This window comes from Pelmatolapia mariae, linkage group LG9 (assembly GCF_036321145.2).
Source record: "Pelmatolapia mariae isolate MD_Pm_ZW linkage group LG9, Pm_UMD_F_2, whole genome shotgun sequence".
In the NCBI taxonomy this organism is placed as follows: domain Eukaryota; kingdom Metazoa; phylum Chordata; class Actinopteri; order Cichliformes; family Cichlidae; genus Pelmatolapia; species Pelmatolapia mariae.
In genome coordinates, this window is record NC_086235.1 from 35173102 (window position 1) to 35192624 (window position 19523).

At 44.8% G+C, this 19523-nt stretch overlaps 1 protein-coding gene across 1 annotated transcript in view; it reads left to right on the forward strand.

Annotated features, from left to right (window-relative positions):
* sspo (SCO-spondin) overlaps nt 1–19523 on the forward strand; it is a 92208-nt gene that overhangs the window by 51536 nt on the left and 21149 nt on the right. Inside the window, 35 exon segments of the mRNA XM_063483254.1 lie at nt 1160–1239; nt 1810–1979; nt 2097–2143; nt 2271–2471; nt 2935–3105; nt 3316–3516; nt 3660–3750; nt 3852–4072; nt 4499–4642; nt 4799–4965; nt 5126–5271; nt 5972–6192; nt 6296–6331; nt 6504–6668; nt 7060–7266; nt 7377–7544; nt 7714–7848; nt 8769–9006; nt 9914–10066; nt 10166–10212; nt 10301–10471; nt 10553–10729; nt 12141–12296; nt 12372–12496; nt 12825–12964; nt 13144–13190; nt 13268–13471; nt 14766–14927; nt 15746–15862; nt 15984–16122; nt 16286–16482; nt 16589–16759; nt 16994–17121; nt 17207–17361; nt 18329–18375. Coding sequence (XP_063339324.1) covers nt 1160–1239; nt 1810–1979; nt 2097–2143; nt 2271–2471; nt 2935–3105; nt 3316–3516; nt 3660–3750; nt 3852–4072; nt 4499–4642; nt 4799–4965; nt 5126–5271; nt 5972–6192; nt 6296–6331; nt 6504–6668; nt 7060–7266; nt 7377–7544; nt 7714–7848; nt 8769–9006; nt 9914–10066; nt 10166–10212; nt 10301–10471; nt 10553–10729; nt 12141–12296; nt 12372–12496; nt 12825–12964; nt 13144–13190; nt 13268–13471; nt 14766–14927; nt 15746–15862; nt 15984–16122; nt 16286–16482; nt 16589–16759; nt 16994–17121; nt 17207–17361; nt 18329–18375 — 5145 coding nt within the window.

The following is a 19523-nucleotide window of genomic DNA, read 5'->3' on the forward strand; positions in this document are numbered from 1 at the left end:
ACTTAGCTGTATGCTGAGATGGTTTCTTTTTACGATTATGCACATCAGCTGACATCTTCTTTGCTGTAGTTAGCATACAAGCTAACACAGACAGTCCTCCTGAGATATACTGAGTAGAAACACACACCAGGTTTACTTGTGTTGCCTAAGGCTAGAACATGCCCAGCTCACGATTGAAGGCGCTGGTTTATGTGGGCTCTGTCCCCGGTTCACTGAGGATGAGGATGATGATGAGGTTACGTCAGACCCCAGAGAAATTTTCATCCTCTATGCTGAGGCTGCTGAGCCTAACAATGAACGGTTCCTGGTGTCCACCAGCACCTGTTCCCAGCATAGATAGAATATGTACAAATGTATTTAGTTCAAAATTCCCAAACAACTCAAGCCCCGGCCCAGGTGAGGGTGGGCTGGCCATGGAATGACCAAACTCCACAGCAGCTCCACTGGGACAGTTCTTGTAGCCTGTCGGTCAGTTGGCCAGAAAGAAGATGCTATCCTTCGTTCCTACAGATGAAGAAGATGGATGCTCCCCATTCATCAGCACACATGCTACATTCCTAAGTGTGTTGCACATGATAACCTGCTCCCACTTTTGACTTTGCCCTATGTTAGCTCTTTTTGCGGGGTAAATATCTCAGAAAATACAAATTCAGGAGGAGGTTTGATTTTCAGGGCATGTGTTACGTCTTTTGGCCCGCCTCTGAGCCCTCAGAGCTTTTGTACGTTGCACCAAAGTGGTCATAGCAGGGCATTTGTTTAGCTACATATTTAGACCACTGGCTAATTCTAATTTGGTCAGACCAAGAAACTACAACACAAGGATCTGTTGTCCTTGAAGCATCTTACCATACTAAGGGTTCATAATAAACAAAAAAGTGTTTCTCTAGGAGAACTTTAAGTTACTTGTGTGTTCTCAGAGTGAGATGTCTCACAGCCCACCTTGTTGGGTCAAAGGGCGACGAGGTGCTTATCTTAAATAATAACTGCGTAGTAATGCAAACTCAAGTGTGATTGGATCAGCCCAGCGTGGTCGTGCATGAGACACATCCCTCTAAGGAATACGCAGGGAAATGCTTCCTATATTAGCCATCTCGATCATGCTACTCTGAGAACCAGGGTTATGTAAGTAACTCAAAGTCCTATATGCTTGTGTTTTCAGTGGCACCATGTTCCCAGGTCCCAGGAACAGTGTTCAGCAGCTGTGGACCATCCTGCCCTCGCTCCTGTGATGACCTTACTGTGAGTATCACTTAGTGTGACTCCTGTCTGTCACTCTATGTATTTCATGCTTCTTATCCACGACCAAGTTCTGGAGGGTGTCATCAAAACAGACAAGGTCAGTCCTCCCTCTCCTCAGCACCTCCTCCAGGTTTTCCAGGGTGATGCTGAGGTGTTCCCAAACCACCTAAAATAATTTATCAACCATGCCCTGGGTCATGCTGGGAACTGCCTCATGAAATTTCTCCTCCTGTTTAAGCCCGATCAGATATTAATTTGAAAAAAAAAAAGAAATTCTGCCACTTGTATCTACAGTCTTATCCTTTCAGCCACTACCCACAGTATTGTACTGATAACTAAGTCCTTAACAGACTGGTACCAATCCATCTGTCAGCCTCCCACTTTGATCTGATTCCACTGGTTAACAAGACCCCAAGATACCCAAACTCCTCCATATTAGACAGCAGCTCATTCCACAGAGTGGACAATCCACCCTTTTCTGACTTATGTCAGACTCAGACGTGGATGTGCTTATTCTCACACTCATTACTGTGGATTAATAAAAGTCATAATTTTTCCCCTCTCTCTCAGCACTGTGAGTGGCACTGTGAGCCAGGATGCTACTGTACAGAGGGAAAGGTCCTGTCTGCTAATGGGACTGTCTGTTTAGAGAAGGAAGATTGTCCCTGCCTGGACCTTAACACCGGACGACGACTGGAACCTGGAGACACCATTGAAGCCATTGATGGATGCAACAACTGGTCAGAATTATACAAACACAAGAAGCTCGCCTAACACACGTAAAACACATTAGGATACACAAAGATAACCAGTTAGAAAGGAAACCAGTAAAATCCTTCTGTTCCTTTGTTCTTTAGCACCTGCGAAGGCGGGAAATTCAACTGTACTCGAAACCCTTGTCCAGGTAAGTAAAGCTTTTAGTTTCAGAGTAAGATCATCTTAATAGTGTTAATATGTAGGACGATGTAGACAATGGCTATGTCTTGCAGTGGGTATAAAATAGCACAGAAAGTTGTTTACATCCAATTTAGTGTCAGGTGGCTGGTGTGAGTGGTCAGAGTGGACTCCCTGCTCCAGGACCTGTGGAGCAGAGTCAGTGACCCGATACAGAAGCTGCAGCTGTCCTGAGCCAGAGGCCGGAGGAGAGCCGTGCTCTGGTGAGCAGGAACTGCACAGTGGGGTTGGAGTTCACATCCAGAGGCAGCCCTGCCCTGTCATTACTTTCTGTCCAGGTGAGATGATAATGTCTCATGGCAAGACACATTCACACAGTTTGTAAATGTTCTGGATGCTTGTGGCTGAAACTATATGACTTTGGGCTCAAGGTCAGAGGTCACGTTTTCTGAAAATCTTGTGAATGCAACAACTCAAGAAGGAAGTCACCTAGGATTTTGGATTTTGTAGCATTCATACAGATTTCTGTGTCATGTTGAAAAATGACTTCTTTCTCTTATTAAAATATTACAGTTTTGTTTTGTTTGTTTTTTTGTCGCTTACACTTTAAAAAAATTCCTACTGCTGTTAATCACTGTGCATTTGTCTCTTACTTGTAACTTGGTCCTTTTCAAACATTTTCAAGTATTAATATTTTAATATGTGTTGCTTTTCTTTTTGATTTTCTGCTTCCAGCTACAGATTCTCAGTTACATGAGATTTTTACCTCTTCTTGTTCTCATTTCCTTACTGTGTCTTTAGTTCATGGCTCGTGGAGTCTCTGGTCCATGTGGTCAGAGTGCAATGGATGCACAGGGTCGTCGACTCGGACCAGAGAGTGTAACAGTCCTCCTGCTAGATTCCGTGGTCTGCCGTGTCTGGGAGAGGGGAGGCAGAGCCGCCCTTGCAGTGAAAATCTCACCGTCTGCTCAGGTTAGCATAACTGTGGGTTTTATTTACTTTGACCATAGAACTGTATAAACACTATTCCACTTTTAAAAAAAGATGGTTTTTCCTGTTTTGTGTGTGGCCAGGTCAAAGTTTGCTTTTAGACTGCTTATATTGCTTAATGGGTTTTATGGTGCACTTTTGTATCTAAGTGTGCAGGCATGGATGGTAATTCTATTTAAACCATGTTCTCAGACTGTGGTGGAGGCCAGGAAGAATGGACTTGTGGGAAGCCCTGTCCTCGCTCCTGTTCGGATCTCCATGATGACACAGAGTGCTTGGACTCCCCCGAGTGTAACGCGACCTGTGGTTGTCCTGGTGACATGGTGCTGCAGGACGGAGTGTGTGTGGTCAGACAGGAGTGTCGCTGCAAATACCACGACAGCTCTGCTAATGGTTTGATCCTAATTTTGCTAACTTGTAAATATCTAGTGGAGGTTCTGGGTCAGCGTGTTAGACTGTGAACATTTTACTCCACTCAGTTGTCCATCAGTGTGATCATTTGCTCTGATCGGTCTGACTGGGCCATTTTTGTGCAGATTCAAGCAATGCATTGTGGCTGTGGCCCGGTGGATCTGATTGGCTGTTTGCAAATCCAGGAGAGAAAATTATCAGTGACTGCAAAAACTGGTATCAAACAGCTGATTCTTATTTTGTTTTAATTCACTCTTAATGTTCGAATAGCAAAAAAAAAAAATGCCACATGATCTTTTTTCCCGACCTAATCTCAGTTCGTGTGAGGCTGGAGTTCTGCAGTGTCAGTCTGTCCCCGGCTGCCACGTCGATGGTGGCTGGAGCCAATGGGGAGCCTGGACTGAATGCTCTCTTTCATGTGGCGGTGGAGTCAAGTTCAGAAGACGCCTGTGTGATAATCCGTCTCCGCAGAGTGGCGGAAGAGGCTGCCCGGGTGATGCTGAGCAGCAGAGAGACTGCAACACGCACCTGTGCACAGGTAGTCATGATAGGCTCATCTAGGTTAGAGTCCTGAGTTCAATTCCACCATCAGGCCGGGGTCTTTCTGTGTGGAGTTTGCATGTTTTCCCCGTGTTTGCGTGGGTTCCCTCCGGGTACTCCGGCTTCCTCCCACCATCCAAAGACATGCAGTTTGTGGGGATAGGTTAATTGATTAATCCAAAATTGCCCGCAGGAGTGAATGGTTGTCTGTCTCTGTGTGTTAGCCCTGCGACAGACTGGCGACCTGTCCAGGGTGTACCCAGCCTCTTGCCCTATGACAGCTGGGATAGGCTCCAGTGCCCCTGAAAAGGATAAGTGGAAGCGGATGGATATATATATATATATATATATTTCTTCTAGTCTAAAGAGGATTTTTTACACTACCATCTGCATTGTTACATGTCTGTCTGTGTTGTGTCTCCAGAGTCAGTAGGCCCGTGGTTGCCGTGGTCTGAGTGCTCGGTCAGCTGCGGTGGAGGGCAGCAGTACCGCTCTCGTGTCTGCAGCTCTCCAGCGTGCAGCGGCCTCAGTCGTCAGAGCAAGATCTGCAACACCCACGTCTGCCTCGGTGAGCATCTCCTTCCTGTGCAGTATTTGTAGCCATGCCTGCAAAGTTATATTTATACTAAGACTTAGGGAGACATTTAACAAAGCTCCAGTTGGAGGACTGTTTAATTAGTGTCTTTAACTGCCGTCGCTGTGTGGGCTTCATGTCGCTCTGCAGAGGTGGGCTGCCCTCCTGGCAGGCTGTACAGGGAGTGTGACCGAGGAGAAGGCTGTCCTTTCAGCTGCGCTCAGGTCAGCGGCAGGGAGGGATGCTACGCTGACGGCTGTGAGGAAGGCTGCCACTGTCCCGTGCACACCTACCAACACCGTGGACTCTGCTTATCGGTGGGTTCAGAGTAACTTCAGTAGTAGACGTGTGACATTTTAAAAGTGCAGCACAGAAAGTGAAGAGCATGAACCAGGCTGTGATGCATCACTGAGAAGATCATTTCAAACTGATGCAGTTTCTTTTCTTTAAAGGGTGTTTGTGTTTGGTGTGTTTCAGGAGTGTCCATGTCTGGTGGATAAAGAGCTGCTGGCCTCTCTGCAGAGCATCTCTGTGACACCAGTCGCATCCCTGCCTTTTCATAACATCTCAGAGGATATGGAGCTCCAGTCTGGAGAAACGTTTGTCCATGACTGCAGCGCCTGGTAAGCAGAGAACTTCTGGAATAATAATGCAATTTTTTTTTTTAAAACGTTTTTTAAATAACTACTTCCAAAGTAGTCGTGACATCCTGTTCAGGATTGTGGGGGGAGCTGGAGCCTATCCCAGCTATCAAAGTGGGAGAGGTGGGCTGCACCGTGGACAGGTCGACAGACAGGTATCCATGGAAATCACTGCAAAGCCGTTATCACAGGAATGACACCATTGTCATTTAAGATGGACTGAGTTGAGAGCAAAATTGTGCGTGTCACTTCTTCTGTGGCTTCATTCAGATCTGAGTGAGTCATTAATTCTGAACAGTTGATACTGGTTTTATACAAAGCTGCTGATATCCAGACAGTCCATTTTTCAGGGCAGGCCTTTCTTCTTATTAGGAAAGATAATGCCAAAGCACAGGATGGATGCATTCCAGCACTGTGGCTCTGTAATTAAAGACTTCCAGTGTTAAATTGGCCTGTCCTCAGTCCAGACCGGTCCCACTTTGAGAACATCTACCACAGTGTACAACTACAACCTGAACTGGTGCGCAGCTACAATCCTGTACTGAGTAAGAAATAGAAAACATTTGTTTCCTCTGAGTGTTTATAAATGAAGAGGCGATGTGACACAGTGGAAGTGATGCCCACTGTGTCATATGTATAAAACACCACCACACCTCAGTCTTCCCCCTTTTGTTCCCCGTAGCGAGTGTGTGCATGGCAGGTGGAACTGTTCTCTGGAGCACTGCCCTGTACATGGTGGTTTGTCTTCCTGGGGCCCCTGGAGCCCTTGCTCACTGTCCTGCGGTGGTTTGGGGCTCAAGACTCGCTCTAGAGGTTGCACACAGCCCGCACCGGCACATGGAGGGAGAGACTGCCAGGGGCCACGGAGGGAAACGACCTACTGCCAGGCCCCTGACTGTCCAGGTACTTTGGAGAGATTCTGTAGAACACGTACTGTGTGTAATATGTGTATTTCAGGGATGGAGAGAGAAGGTCAGATTCATGAACAGCTGCTTTTTCCCCCCAGCTACTGTTGTTCCAACAGAAGAACCAGCCACACCAGGTAGGTTCAAACACTTTTCTGTGCCCTCATTTTACTCTGTTGCTTTGGTTGCCATTTTCCATTTCTTTGGAAAGTTAATTTCTTTTTCTTGTATTTGTGCATGCTTTTTAGGCTTTTCTTATCTTAAATATCCTCTCTGTATTTCATCATCTTTCTGTTTCCACCTCCTCAGATGAGGACTCTGGGTTCTCTCCCTGGTCACCATGGAGTCCTTGCACAAAGACCTGCACCGACGCTCTCAGCCCGGCCCTGAAGTCCCGCCATCGACAGTGTGTGACACCACCCTGTTCTGGAAGCTCTCACCAAGAGAAGGCATGCAACTTGCCCCAGTGTCCAGGTACACCACGCCCACTGTCTGTCTCTCTCTATTTATTAATAAATCAGTTTTTGTTGCCTTATGTAACTATAATATAAAGTACATTAATATAAATATCTACTTTCTGTTCATCTATCATGCAAAACATTCTTATCAGTCGAAGCAGTAGTGAGGTCATAAGAGTGCGCTCAAACCTAATGTGTGTGTGTGTGTGCATATAAGCAGTATTAATGCAGTTAGCAGTTTTGACAACAGCACTGTAAATGTAGGTGAAGTGGAAACAGCCGTGCTGCTGATAGCAGAGTGTACTGTGGATGTTTGTGTCACAGGGCATCAAATGGTTGCCGTAGTTACCATAAACTGCAGCAGCAAGTGCCAACCAAGCTTATGTGTTTTGTGTTTCTGTTTTGAGGCGAGGTATGTGTAGAGGCCGAGTGTGCGCGAAGGAACTGTTCGTGGACCGAGTGGGCAGAGTGGAGCGCTTGCTCGCGGTCCTGCGGCGTGGGTCAGCAGCAGAGGATCCGAACGTTCCTGAGCCCTGGAACAAACGGCTCGTGGTGCGAGGACATCCTCGGAGGAAACGTGGAGCATCGCTTCTGTAACATCAAACCCTGCAGAGGTCAGCTGTAATTATCAGTTCAAACTCTTCAGTGAAGGAATATTTAAAATGCCAAAGAGAGATTTTCATTTTTCATTCACTGGTCTGTGTTTGTGTTCGATGTTGTGTAGTTGATGGAGGCTGGTCCCGGTGGAGTCCGTGGTCGCGCTGTGATAAGCGTTGTGGCGGCGGACGCTCGATACGCACTCGCTCCTGCTCTAGTCCTCCACCCAAAAATGGTGGAAAGAAGTGTGCAGGAGAGAAGAACCAAGTGAAACCTTGCAACACCAAACCGTGCGGTGAGTCTGATCTGTCCTGTGTTTGGCTCGTCATTGTTCCAGCATATGGCTGTTTATCTACAGGAGTGTGTGTGTGTTCCAGCCTGTGGTGCTCTGGTTGAGGCACATTCTGTGCAGATGCCTGCAGCATCATGGCAAAACTCAGGAACTTCTGTTTGTGTATTGTCAGATGATAGAGGGTGCCCACCAGGCCAAGAGTTTGTGATGTGTGCCAACCAGTGTCCACAGCGCTGCTCAGACCTCCAGCAGGGCATAGAGTGCCAGACCAACAGCGAATGTCAGCCTGGCTGCCGCTGCCCTCAAGGTACACATGCCATCTTTCTAAAAGTTACACCTCTTATGTTTGTGAGTTTTTGTCTGAAAAGTTCCTCTCCTGGCACTGATTTAACCCCTAAACTATTCTGTGCTCTCCATAGAGAGAATAGCTTCACGTCTAGAAATGGCTTTGTTATAACTCCTCTGCCTTCTTTAGGATTCGGGGTTCTGAGAATATATAAATTCCTTGAGCCCTGAATCCCCAACATGTGCACGGGAACCCCCCAAGATATCTGCATACAGCTGACTCAGCGTAAAAGTTCTCTGCAGTTCTCAGTAGAACCTTCTAAGAGAAGTAATTCAGTTACAAATAGCGTTTACTCCAGTTAGAAACTGTTGAATTGAAACAGACTGAGTGGATCATCAGTTGTAAAACAAAAGAAGAGCGGACTGTACAGATTCCTTTAGACATACACTGGTTATAGATAACACAGGCCTTCAGTTTAACAGCATTATCAGGCAGCCAGTCATATTTTGTTGATGGTTGATTAACCTTTTTAGGTTATTTAGGTTTAAGAATTTGTTTCCACTGTTTAAAACTGGCTAAATCTTTTAAAGATAAATAACCTAACCGGCTCAATATCACACAAGTATTAGAATTTTGTTTTTTCCAAAGACATTATAGGAGTGAGACGAGGAAAAAAGTGAATATGGGAGAATTCCCCAACAATAAATATGATGGTAGAAATCAACAACAACAGGGTTAACTGGTGATTCTGTAATGGCCCTGTCGACCATTAAAATGACATCTCATTTAGATCATGTTTCAAAGTAGCTGTGCAGTGCAAGGGTTCATTCTGCTGCCAAGTGATGAGATTTGCATCTAGAATTGTTTTTTTAAAACTAATTTCATTTTTTTTTCATTAGCATAAATCGTGGTTTGCGTATCTTTTGTACGTGCGTGTTTAGGTCAGTTGCAGCAGGACGGGGTGTGTGTGCAGCTGTGGCAGTGCGACTGTGTGGACTCGCTGGGGCAGATTTGGGTGGCCGGCAGCACGCATCTGGTGGACTGCAACAACTGCACCTGCTCTGACGGACAGCTCCTCTGCAGCAATGACAGCTGCCAGGCTACCTGTGTTTGGAGCTCCTGGTCCAGCTGGGCTCCCTGCAGTGTTTCCTGTGGACAGGGCCAGAGAACCAGATACAGGTGAGGACACGACGGCTTTCTCCTGGGACCTGGACGAAGGAGACATGGTTTGTTTTGTAAACTGTTAAATTCTCATTTGAGCACGTCCGTGTTTGGACGTTAAAATGGGATTTTAAACAGGTTTTAAGCGGTACGCTCTTTAACAACGAGACGTCGATCATAAAAATCAGAAAATCTATCATAAATATTGTTTCCAGTGTCTGTCTTCTCTAATTGCTTAATTAAGGATAAAGTTGATTCGAGTTGTCTGAATCAGTGTGACGATTAACTCGATTAACGATTAACGCTGTCGTCTGTCTTCTGTCCGTCTCAGACTCCCTTCATGGAGATAAAATCGGGGCTCTGTGGGAGCCGGAGCGTCACTTGCTGAAAGCATTTCTTTCAAAAGAATGAATTTGCTGCTGATCAGACAGCTTCCTGATGGATAGCTAAAATAGCTGCCTTTCCATGGTACTGCATGTTCTAAATGCTAATTCCAAATCTTAGAATTTAAGATACATTTAACCACTTTAAATCACATATAAAAGCAGTCACGGAGTAATAGATTAGTAATCCAGGCCTCCTGTTGTGACAGTAAGTCAGCAGTGTAAACAATAATGGAGTCTAGTAGGTTAAGGGGGCGGAGCCAGAGTTTCAGTCTCACAGCACGGGGGTAGAGGTTATTCTGAAAACTGATTCTGGACTGGATCCCGCGCTGCAGTTTTCAGATGATTAACAAACGTTTTCTGAACCCTGACTCAGACTGTGAGTCTTAAATATATGAAACTTGAAAAGAGCGTGATGATTGGTTTATTGTCTTTGCTTACTTTTTCTGCAGTATATCCGTGGATATAAATATATGCAGTGGTATTAAACTGGTTTTCAGTGTATTCCACTGTGATTGGCTGTTGTTCGTGTTATGTGCCAGGTCTCTGACCCCAGACACTGAGGGAACACATTGCCACTTTGAGGAGGTCCAGCACAGACCCTGCAGTCCAGGAACCTGCCCGCCTCTCTGTCTCCTTGACAACCAGACGCTCAGTGTGGGTGACACCTGGCTCCAAGGAGAATGTAAACAATGGTACGTTAGATAAGGCCAGAGGATATGGATGTTAATGACAAAACCAATTAAATGTCAGCGATACTACTCTCCCTCTGCCTCTGCCTGTTTTTTTTCTAGCACGTGCACTCCAGAGGGAATTTTCTGCCAAGACATTGACTGCAGAGGTGCGTCGCTGTATTTCTGTCAAAGAGTGTCGCAGATGTTTGAAGTCCTTGCAAAGAAAGTTGTGAAAATCCTTTGTGCTGTTTCCAGTGGATGGTGCTTGGACCCCCTGGTCGGTGTGGTCTGACTGCTCAGTGACTTGTGGTCGGGGCACGCATGTTCGAACCCGCGCCTGCATCAACCCCCCACCACGAAACAATGGGTCTCACTGCAGTGGGCCAGAGAAAGAAACACAGGACTGTCAGACCCCTCCATGCCTGGGTTTGTATCTTAAGACAAGTACAAAAAAAGCCACATATTCTCTCTAATCAAAGAGAATTTCATTTACTCTTGTATCAACAGATGACCTTTGCCCTTGGTCTCCTTGGTCACCGTGCTCCCAGACGTGCGGGGCGGGGTCTGTATCACGACACAGGGCGTGTGTGTGCGAGCAGGGAGGAGATGCGGCGTGTCCCCCTGAGATCGAGGCTGAAAGGAACCGTGTGGAGACGCAGCTGTGCTACAAACAGCCCTGTCCAGGTACTCGGATACAAAACTCTCCAAAGAGTCATCCTGGCTGCACTGCGCTGCATGCACTGCAGCCAGACAGTCCAACAGCCACGATCAGTGTTTGTGCTGTGTGTTTTTCTTTGAACAGCTGACGGCTCTGTTTGTCTTCAGCATTTCTGAGAAGCCATTGTAATTAGAGGAACTTCAGCTGAGTCGAGGCTCATTAAATGATTTGTTATCTCAGCAAACAACTGGATATAGTTGCAGTGATTGTTACTGATGAACACAGAGTTATTCTAATATATTATTAGGTAATCTACGCATTTTCAAATTGTTCTCAGTCAGTATTTATGAGCTATATGGACACAGACCAGAGTACTGGTAGGGACACAACATTAGAGACTAGACTGGGGAACCACAAAGTGACATTAAAGGGTTTACTGGATCTTTGTTTTTTAGTGTCACAACTGCTTTGCATTATTAGGTCACCATAGTAACTTATGCAGAGTTTGGTTTATAAGTCTCTGATTCGTTCATTTCCACTGATGATGTTGTAAGTTTGATATAGATTTCCTGTTGAAGGAATATATTTCATATATGCAACCTGCTGAGCTGTATCTCACACTGCAGGACGAAGCCATGCAGTAAAGTTACAGCTGTGCAAAATAGGCTGCATAGTCGCAGGAATTCACAGGAATTAAGTCACATATGCAAAAAATGTTTTAGTGGTTGATCCCAGTCTGCTTTACACTGCTGGAACTGGAGCTAATAAGACACAGATTGCAGATGTTTGCCACAGACAATATTAAATCAGTGAAATTAACTTCACTTTGAGCTGTCCATAAGCTGAATTCCATCTGCTGATTTCTGTGTTGCACACATGTGCATTGCAGGTTTTACTGAGTGAACCTGGATAGGTAGGTACAGTCTCTACTAAGTGAACAGAGCTCAGTGTACAGGCTATCGGTCCAACACAGAAAACAAATCGGACCCTTAACATTACTAATACTACAAAACAAATCCTGGAACAGCTGGCAAATTGGGAAAAGATGATCTGGCAGAAGAAATGAGGGCAGGCAGGAAATACACAGCGCAGGAAGTGAAGTATGTGAAATGCAAGTGAAAGGTAAGAACAAAATATAAGAGAAATCACAGAATAGCACAAGAAAAGCTAAACAGAGCTTTGGAGCCTCGCATTCAAACCTGTGTTAGACTGTGAGAAGCTTCCAGACTGTTTGAGATTCACTGACTTGCTTATTTTTCATTTTTTTATTGTGCTTTATTTTTTAAAGCCAGTGTAGAAGAGGGTGAGCAAGTATTTGACTTATAAAATGATGCCATAGTATGCGATTAACTGAAGAGCCGACTCTATGTTGAAGTGACTCACAAACGACATTAAGCGCTCGTTAATCGCACTTGAATGTTTTCTTTGCTTTTGCAGGCTGTCCCATGTCAGCGTGGAGTGTTTGGTCTCAGTGTTCCTGTGCGTCCCAGAGGCAGCAGCGTTACCGTGTAGCGCTCTCTTCACCCACCAGGGGCCAACAGTGCACTCCTGTGGAAACGCAGAGCCGGGCATGCAGTCTCAGCCGCTGTGATGGTGAGTTCATTACCCTTAGAGCTGCTTAAGGTGCACTCAGGACCTACACCTCTTCATGTGTTTTCCTGTTAGAAGTCTGCGAAGCCCCGTTTGTGTACTCGTCGTGTGGCGCTCCCTGTGAGAAGCAGTGTGAGCTGCATGGCCGTGAAGATCTGTGTCTGGGTGTCAGAGAGTGCACACCTGGCTGTTACTGTCCACAGGTGAGTCTTAATGAACGCTGCTTGCCTTTGGAGGTTTTGCTTTGATTTCTGGTCATTAAGAACAAATATGATTAGCAAATAATGCAACACGTGTTAATAGCTGTGTTCTGTTGGTTTGGTTTTTGGATCTTAAGCTGCTTCAAACAGCACAGTTGCCTGAAGTATGAATTCTACATTGATGTTACTTCTGCATCTAAATGCACGTGATTTGAGAGCAACATAGGACAAATGTGTTGGCTTGAATCTGTGCTGTACTTTATGACCAAGACAAAGATCCGGTGGCTGCGCTGTTTCTTCTTTTTTCTGAGATGTGTGTTTTTCCTTCCAGGGCCTGCTGCAGTATAATGGGAGCTGTGTTCCTCCAGAGGAATGTGGCTGCATCCACTTGCAGCACCAAGCTGCAGGAGATCCACCCACACCTGTCACCGTCCCACAGGGGGCCACGGTCACCATAGGCTGCAGTACCTGGTCAGTTTTCTGTATCAGCCCCTGTTGCACCAAATAATGTAGCGCATGTTTTCTCACAGTGTTGTCGTCACTTTCTGTTCTTTCTTTGTAATTCCCAGTTGTGCAGTTTGTCTTTCATGCTGTCTGGGTTGTGACAGATTGTTATTATTATCCATTTTGTTGACTTCTCTGTCCTCCAGTCTTTGTCACGATGGGAGTTTGCAGTGCGACATGAGAGAATGTGAAGGTAAGAGAGCAGAGTAATAAAAAGAGGTTCTCTTTGAACACGGTGAACCTGAATCTTTCTTTCTCTCCTTCTTTCAGTCGTCCTCAGCGAGTGGTCGGGCTGGACTCGGTGTTCTCCCTGCACGCTGCGGCACAACAGCTCGCAGATGGTGTCGATCCAGAGGCGCTTTCGAGCCTGTTTGGACCTGGATTCTGGTCTTCCAGTCACTAAAGAGGAGGAGAGCCAGTGTCCAGGACTGCTGGTAGAGGAGAGGTCATGTCCAGATGCTAACATCTGCAGAGGTAACAAAGATGCTCACACCAAGAGTTTGTTTCATGTCAGAGTATTCAGTCGTCTTATTGGCCAGATGTCACTGAGGAGGGAGCAACAAAAGTAAAGGTTCTCTGTTATGTTAGCGCTTTGTTCAGGAGCAGGGAGATTTTACTGCAATCTGCAAACTCATACTGACCTTTGCAAGATTCTTTTAGGTCAAACTTGCACTGTACACCTGGAAGTTGGTTCGGATTGAGGTTGGATGACGTTCACACCATAAACAAACTGCACTGGAGGACTCAGACCACCTCCTCCACAGGGTCTGGGTCTTTGTGGGCACCACAGCAAAGAAAACCAAAAGGACAGTTCTGCTCTGTCTGAGACCCTCTCAGTAAAAGTTTGACACAGATTGCATGCAAACAGCGGGTGAATGAGTCAGGGCTCGACGAGCATGACTCCAAAGAAAAAAATGAATTACACAGTTGGTCAGAGGGTGATGAAATGACTGCAGCGCGGTTTTCTCTGGAAAGGAAAGGGGGGTAATTTTGTTTTGAAATAAATGCGTACACTTCAAAGCATATTCTTTTCATCTAAATAAAGACAGTTGGAGTCTTACACACAGCGGGGAATAAACGACTTCTAAACACGTGACGCAGCGCAGACACCGATAATGTCCAAGTTATAAACACGCAAACATTTAAACTGTTTCAGTTTATTAAATAAATGCATGTAGTTTTGGATGCAGTGATGAGAGTGATGTTATTCTGACATGTGGAGTCTCTGAGGGAAAATGTTTACTGTGTGTCAGTCACAGCTGCCATCAGCAGACAGTTAAGAGGCCTTAATCAGTGCAAAATGTTTTTTTCCTGCTATTTTGACTCACTTTATTCCCCAAAGGAGAAAAAAAGGATAGGTTTAACGCTCATGTGTCCGCGGAGGCACGTGAGGGTGGTTAGGTTGGCTTTTAAGTGTGTGCAAAGAGATGATTCATCTCGAATTTAACTCTGTCATCCATCCATTTTTTTATACAAGAAGGAGAATGGCTCTGAATGACTACTGTCCCAGCTTAATCTGCATGTCAAACAACTGAAGCCTGGTACTTGGTCATAGTGAGCTGAGATCCCTAAATACTGCTCAGCAAGAACAAACTAAAACGTGTCTCTTACATATAAATCATACAGCACATAAACACATTGTGTTTGTTTCTCTGTCGTCATCATCTAAAATGACACGCTTAAAGTTTCTGTATTTGTCACTGTCAGTTTGTATAATTAGGATAATACCAAGGTTAGGTTAGTTATGATAGTCACTCTGCTCTTGTAGATGTGTGTCAGTGGAGTGGGTGGAGCGCTTGGACAGCGTGTGCTGAGCCGTGCAGCGGTGGAGTCAGGCAGCGCTACAGACAGCCCCTGGCCTCTCCTGCAGGACCCCACTGTAGGAGCCAAGAGACCCAGACCCAAGGATGCAACACGGCACTCTGCCCAGGTACATGTGAGCTTAAAAAGGAAACTGCATTCAAAGCCAGCAGGCATTAAACATCAGTGGTGTAGTTCATAACTTCAGTGTAGACCAGACGGATCCAGATACGTTTCAAAGATAACATTAGTTACACAATTTGTTGATATATATGTGAATGAAGATGACTACAAAAGCCCCTAAAAATAAAGGCTATTGGAAGTTTTGGTATACGCAGTGAAAATTCCAGAAAATGTTTTCCTCAAAGGCTCCGAGGCTGAGCCGGACAGAGATGATCATCGTTTGTGTCAGGTTTGTTAGAAACAGATTTATGTGTTTGAATTTTAGTGTTTTCACTTTGAACTAATGCAAAAATTCCAGTTTAGTCATTAGTGTTTCTTTTCAGCAGCTGAAGGAACTTCTACACATTTTTGGAAAGAAGTCAGAGGAAATTATAAAACATATATAAAACAACACCTCAGAGGAAAATAATCCGATTCAATGAATTTCCAATCAAACGTCTTTGTAGCTTAAAAAGAAGAATTTTATAAGAAGTTCCATTAGTTCTGAAGCTGTTTGAAATAAAATAAATCAGGATCTGTTAAATACGTTCTGGAATGATGGTATGTTCACGTACTGTATTTTATCTGTGTGTGTACATGGATGGGTAGATAGAGAACAGCTTTTAAATTACTCGAGCTTTAAATCAGACTGAAGACAAAACTTTGTCCTTAAGATTATCTGTCTGTCACAAAGCTACAGCATCACACGACCACCACCATGCTTAACACTGTTTCTACATCAGATCACATTTTGCAGTGCAGGCGTGATCTTCTTTGCTTTTTCAGGTGAGCGCTGTGAGGATAGGGATCGAGCCTACCAGGACAGCTGTGCCAACAAGTGTCCTCGCAGCTGCACTGACCTATGGGAGCATGTGCAGTGTCTCCAAGGAGCCTGTCACCCGGGTAACCATGGATAACATCGTCCTAATACGAGACTTTCATTACTTTACTCTGTGTATATGATATTAAATGTTTCTCTGTTTCTTTACTTTTCTGTCTCTTTTTTTGTTTTTTGTCCCCTCAGGTTGTCGGTGTCCAGAAGGACAGCTGTTGCAAGATGGCCTCTGTGTGCCAGTGACAGAATGTCGTTGTGGTATCCCATCAGGCAACGGGACCCTGGAGTTCATCCCTGAAGAGGAGTTTACTGTGGACTGTAATACCTGGTGAGAACTGCTTTCTGTGAATTTTAAGCTTTCTATGAGCTGAAGTATGGCTATAGTTGGGATTAATAAAGCAGTTTTTCAAATTCTCCAGTCTTTGTTTTTGTAGCGTTTAGTTTAGAAACTTTGCTCCATCTGACCTCTCTTAACGCCCCTCTGTGTGCAGTGTGTGTGAGAATGGCACTGTGGTGTGCTCCAAGCTTCCCTGTCCAGTTTATGGGCCCTGGAGTCCATGGAGTGCCTGCTCAGCTTCATGTGAGCGAGGCCAGAGAACCAGGACACGCCACTGCCAGGACACAGAGGGTGGGCCGCCCTGTGCCGAAATCACGCAAACAGAAATCTGTGACCTGCCATCGTGTCCGGGTCTGACATAGAAAAAATATCCACCCAAAATCCTGAGATTTTACCTGCAAGTCTGGCGTCCCCTTACCTCCTTAATCTCTGCTTAACTCGCCGCCTCTCTTTGCAGCGGGTTGTTTGCTGAGTGAGTGGTCAGCCTGGAGTGAGTGCAGCGCCTCCTGTGACGGTGGGTTGTCATTGCGGAACAAGACGGTCCTTCAAGAGCCAGAGCCCGGTGGGACAGCCTGTGTTGGACCACTTGAACAGCACGTTGTCTGTAACACCAACAGCTGCCTGCCCGGTAACACAAGCACACACAACACTGTGTACTTTGTGTTTCTACCGAGAGATACCACTGGAGTTCAAATGATGTAAAACTGTTGTCAATCAGCTCATCAGAGTCCTAATGAGTGATGTTTACAGTTATATTAATTATAACAAGGCAAACAAAGTGAATACAAAGTAAATATATCAGCGCACATGTCTGCACGCTGACCTGTTTACAGTTGAGGTCATTTGCTTTATGTTCCTGCAGAGTGTCCCAGCACGCAGGTGTCCAGTGACTGTTCGGCTTCCTGTCCGTATACCTGCGAGGACTTGTGGCCACACACTCAGTGTTTACCTGGACCCTGCACGCCGGGGTGCACATGCCCTCCTGGACAGGTGTCCGTGTGTGTGTGTGTGTGTGTGTGTGTGGTTGGACAGCAGATGTGAGTCCTAACTGGTTGTCTCATCGTGCCCTTTGTAGGTGTTGCACAGCGGCTCCTGTGTGACTCACGCTGACTGTCCCTGTTCACCGCTCTCTTTGCCGGCTGATTTTCAAAGCAGGAATGTCAGCTCCGAGTACTTCACGGAGGCTCTGCTGCCACCGGGAACGGCCATTCAGCACCTCTGCAATACATGGTGATCTGCTACTCTTGGTGTAGTCCAGTCATTCACTGAGTCGTGTTGTAGGTAGTTGAACCAACGGCTTTAAAACTGTAATATGTGACGCTTACATTTCCGGGCTGGCTCTGGCTCAGGATGTAGAGCAGGTCATCTACTAATCAGAAGGTTGGTGGTTCAATGCCTAGCTGCTCAAGTATCCTTGGGCAGCTGAATTCATACTTCAGGCAACTGTGCTGTTGAATCCCCACTTGCTCCTGATGTGTTCATTAGAGTAAGATTTTGTGTGAATTTTAGACAGAAAGCACTCAGACACAGTGAAAAGTGCACAAATGGGAGATTAAACGATGCATAGAGCTCGAGTAGAGTAAAAACGCACTATGGAAGAAGCAGTCCATCCACACTGCAATGTTTAAAAATGACTCGACCGATGATTTGATTTTTTTTCTAATGTTTCTAACAATATTCCAACCCAAAGAAATGTATATTTTATTCATTGTTGTGTTTCATTTTGATCCAAGACATTTAATTGTAGCAATTAACGTTACATTTGCTACATTTTCTTCAGTATTTCTTCAGAATAAAGAGACATACCATAAATAAAGTCAATTAAATGACTGGTACCTTGTTCGTGAACATAATTTCTGCCCGAGTCAGGTCGATTTTATCAAACCGTCTATTTTTGTTTTAATTAAAAGAAAAAGGAGGCTGTAGTAGCAGCTTTCATCTTTCTCTGTGCTTTGACACAAGGTCCTGTATTGTACCGCTTTTTAATAAGTTAATGTTAAGCTTCTTGTGTGTTCCAGCTCTGAACTGCTGTGGATGTGTAATTATATTAAAAAAGGATGAAATAGAAGATTAAATGTATAATATGTACCCTTACAGTAGTCTGGCAGGCAACTGTGTGGCTGGTTCAGCCTCGGTGTTCAGTTCGACTTTTCTTTCATCTAATTTTACTCACTTGACTTTTTTGCGCTCCTTCCAGCGTGTGCCAAGGTGGAATGTTCAACTGCACCTCAGAGCCCTGTGAGGGTGAGTGATGCTTCGTCACAGCTGCATTTCCTGAACCTTATAGGGCCTCTCTCTTTCAGCAATGAAAGCGACGGTCAGCAACAATAATCTTTGGTTGAACTGGCAGGGTCGTGATAAAAATGTCAACCTATCTATAGTTGGGACAGCTGCTGCTGCAACACTTGGCTCAAATAACTGAGCTACAGTCTCATCAATCAGAGTCTCTACAGGCCATTACTGGGATTTTGTGTCATAAATGTACAATTTCAGGATGTGAGCTTTGATTCTGATTCCAGAGCAGATCGTATCAAAGTCAGAGTTTGACCTTGTTTCTCCATCTCACAGTATCATTAATCCTGATGTGGAATAAAAGAGGATCTCATTTCAATCACATTACTGAACATTTTAGTTGCAGATGGGATCTGTTTAGTCTTCTTCTCACACATCTGTCCAGACATTACTTTACTGGCCCTTGCAATACTTTCTTAAACTACAGGTTAGAGAAATATCTGTGAATGTCTTCTTAGAGGCTCGAATCTGCAAACAGCTCTGTGGTTTTTGTGTTTTGTCTTGTTGATTTGTAGTTTTGCTGTTGGTTGTAGTGAGTTCCTTTTTCACCATAGGTGTTATTTTGCTACAGATATATATATATAGTATTTTTCATGATAACATCTTCACGTTTGGGTGTTTAGGAAACCCAAAGTCTGGCAAGAACTGTGAGAAAAATGAGCACTAATGTTTGTAGGAGTGCTTATTAACAGTAATAAGAACATGTTGCCTGGTTAGGCCCATGAAGAGCAAAAAGAAGAAAAGCAGCTCATGTACATGTGATTGTTGGCCAACAAGTGCATGGAAAAAATCATTACAAAAAGTATAATGTTACACTGTGAATAGAATATTAATACAACTGTAATTAATCGGCTTGTAAAAAATCAAACAGGAATCCTCTCATGAGCATTCTGAGGAAACCAGGTCAAGTTAACACAGAAAGAGTTTTACCGCACAATGTCACATCAATGCATGAAATACAAATGTATGTTCTTACTCTAAAGCAGTCGATCTGTCGTGTTGGATTGTCTGAAAGGTGCCGTACATTTGATTCAAAATTAGTAAGTTAGGCAGAAAGCAGATTAGTGTTTTATGTTGTTTTCAGATGTTTTGGCAGCGCT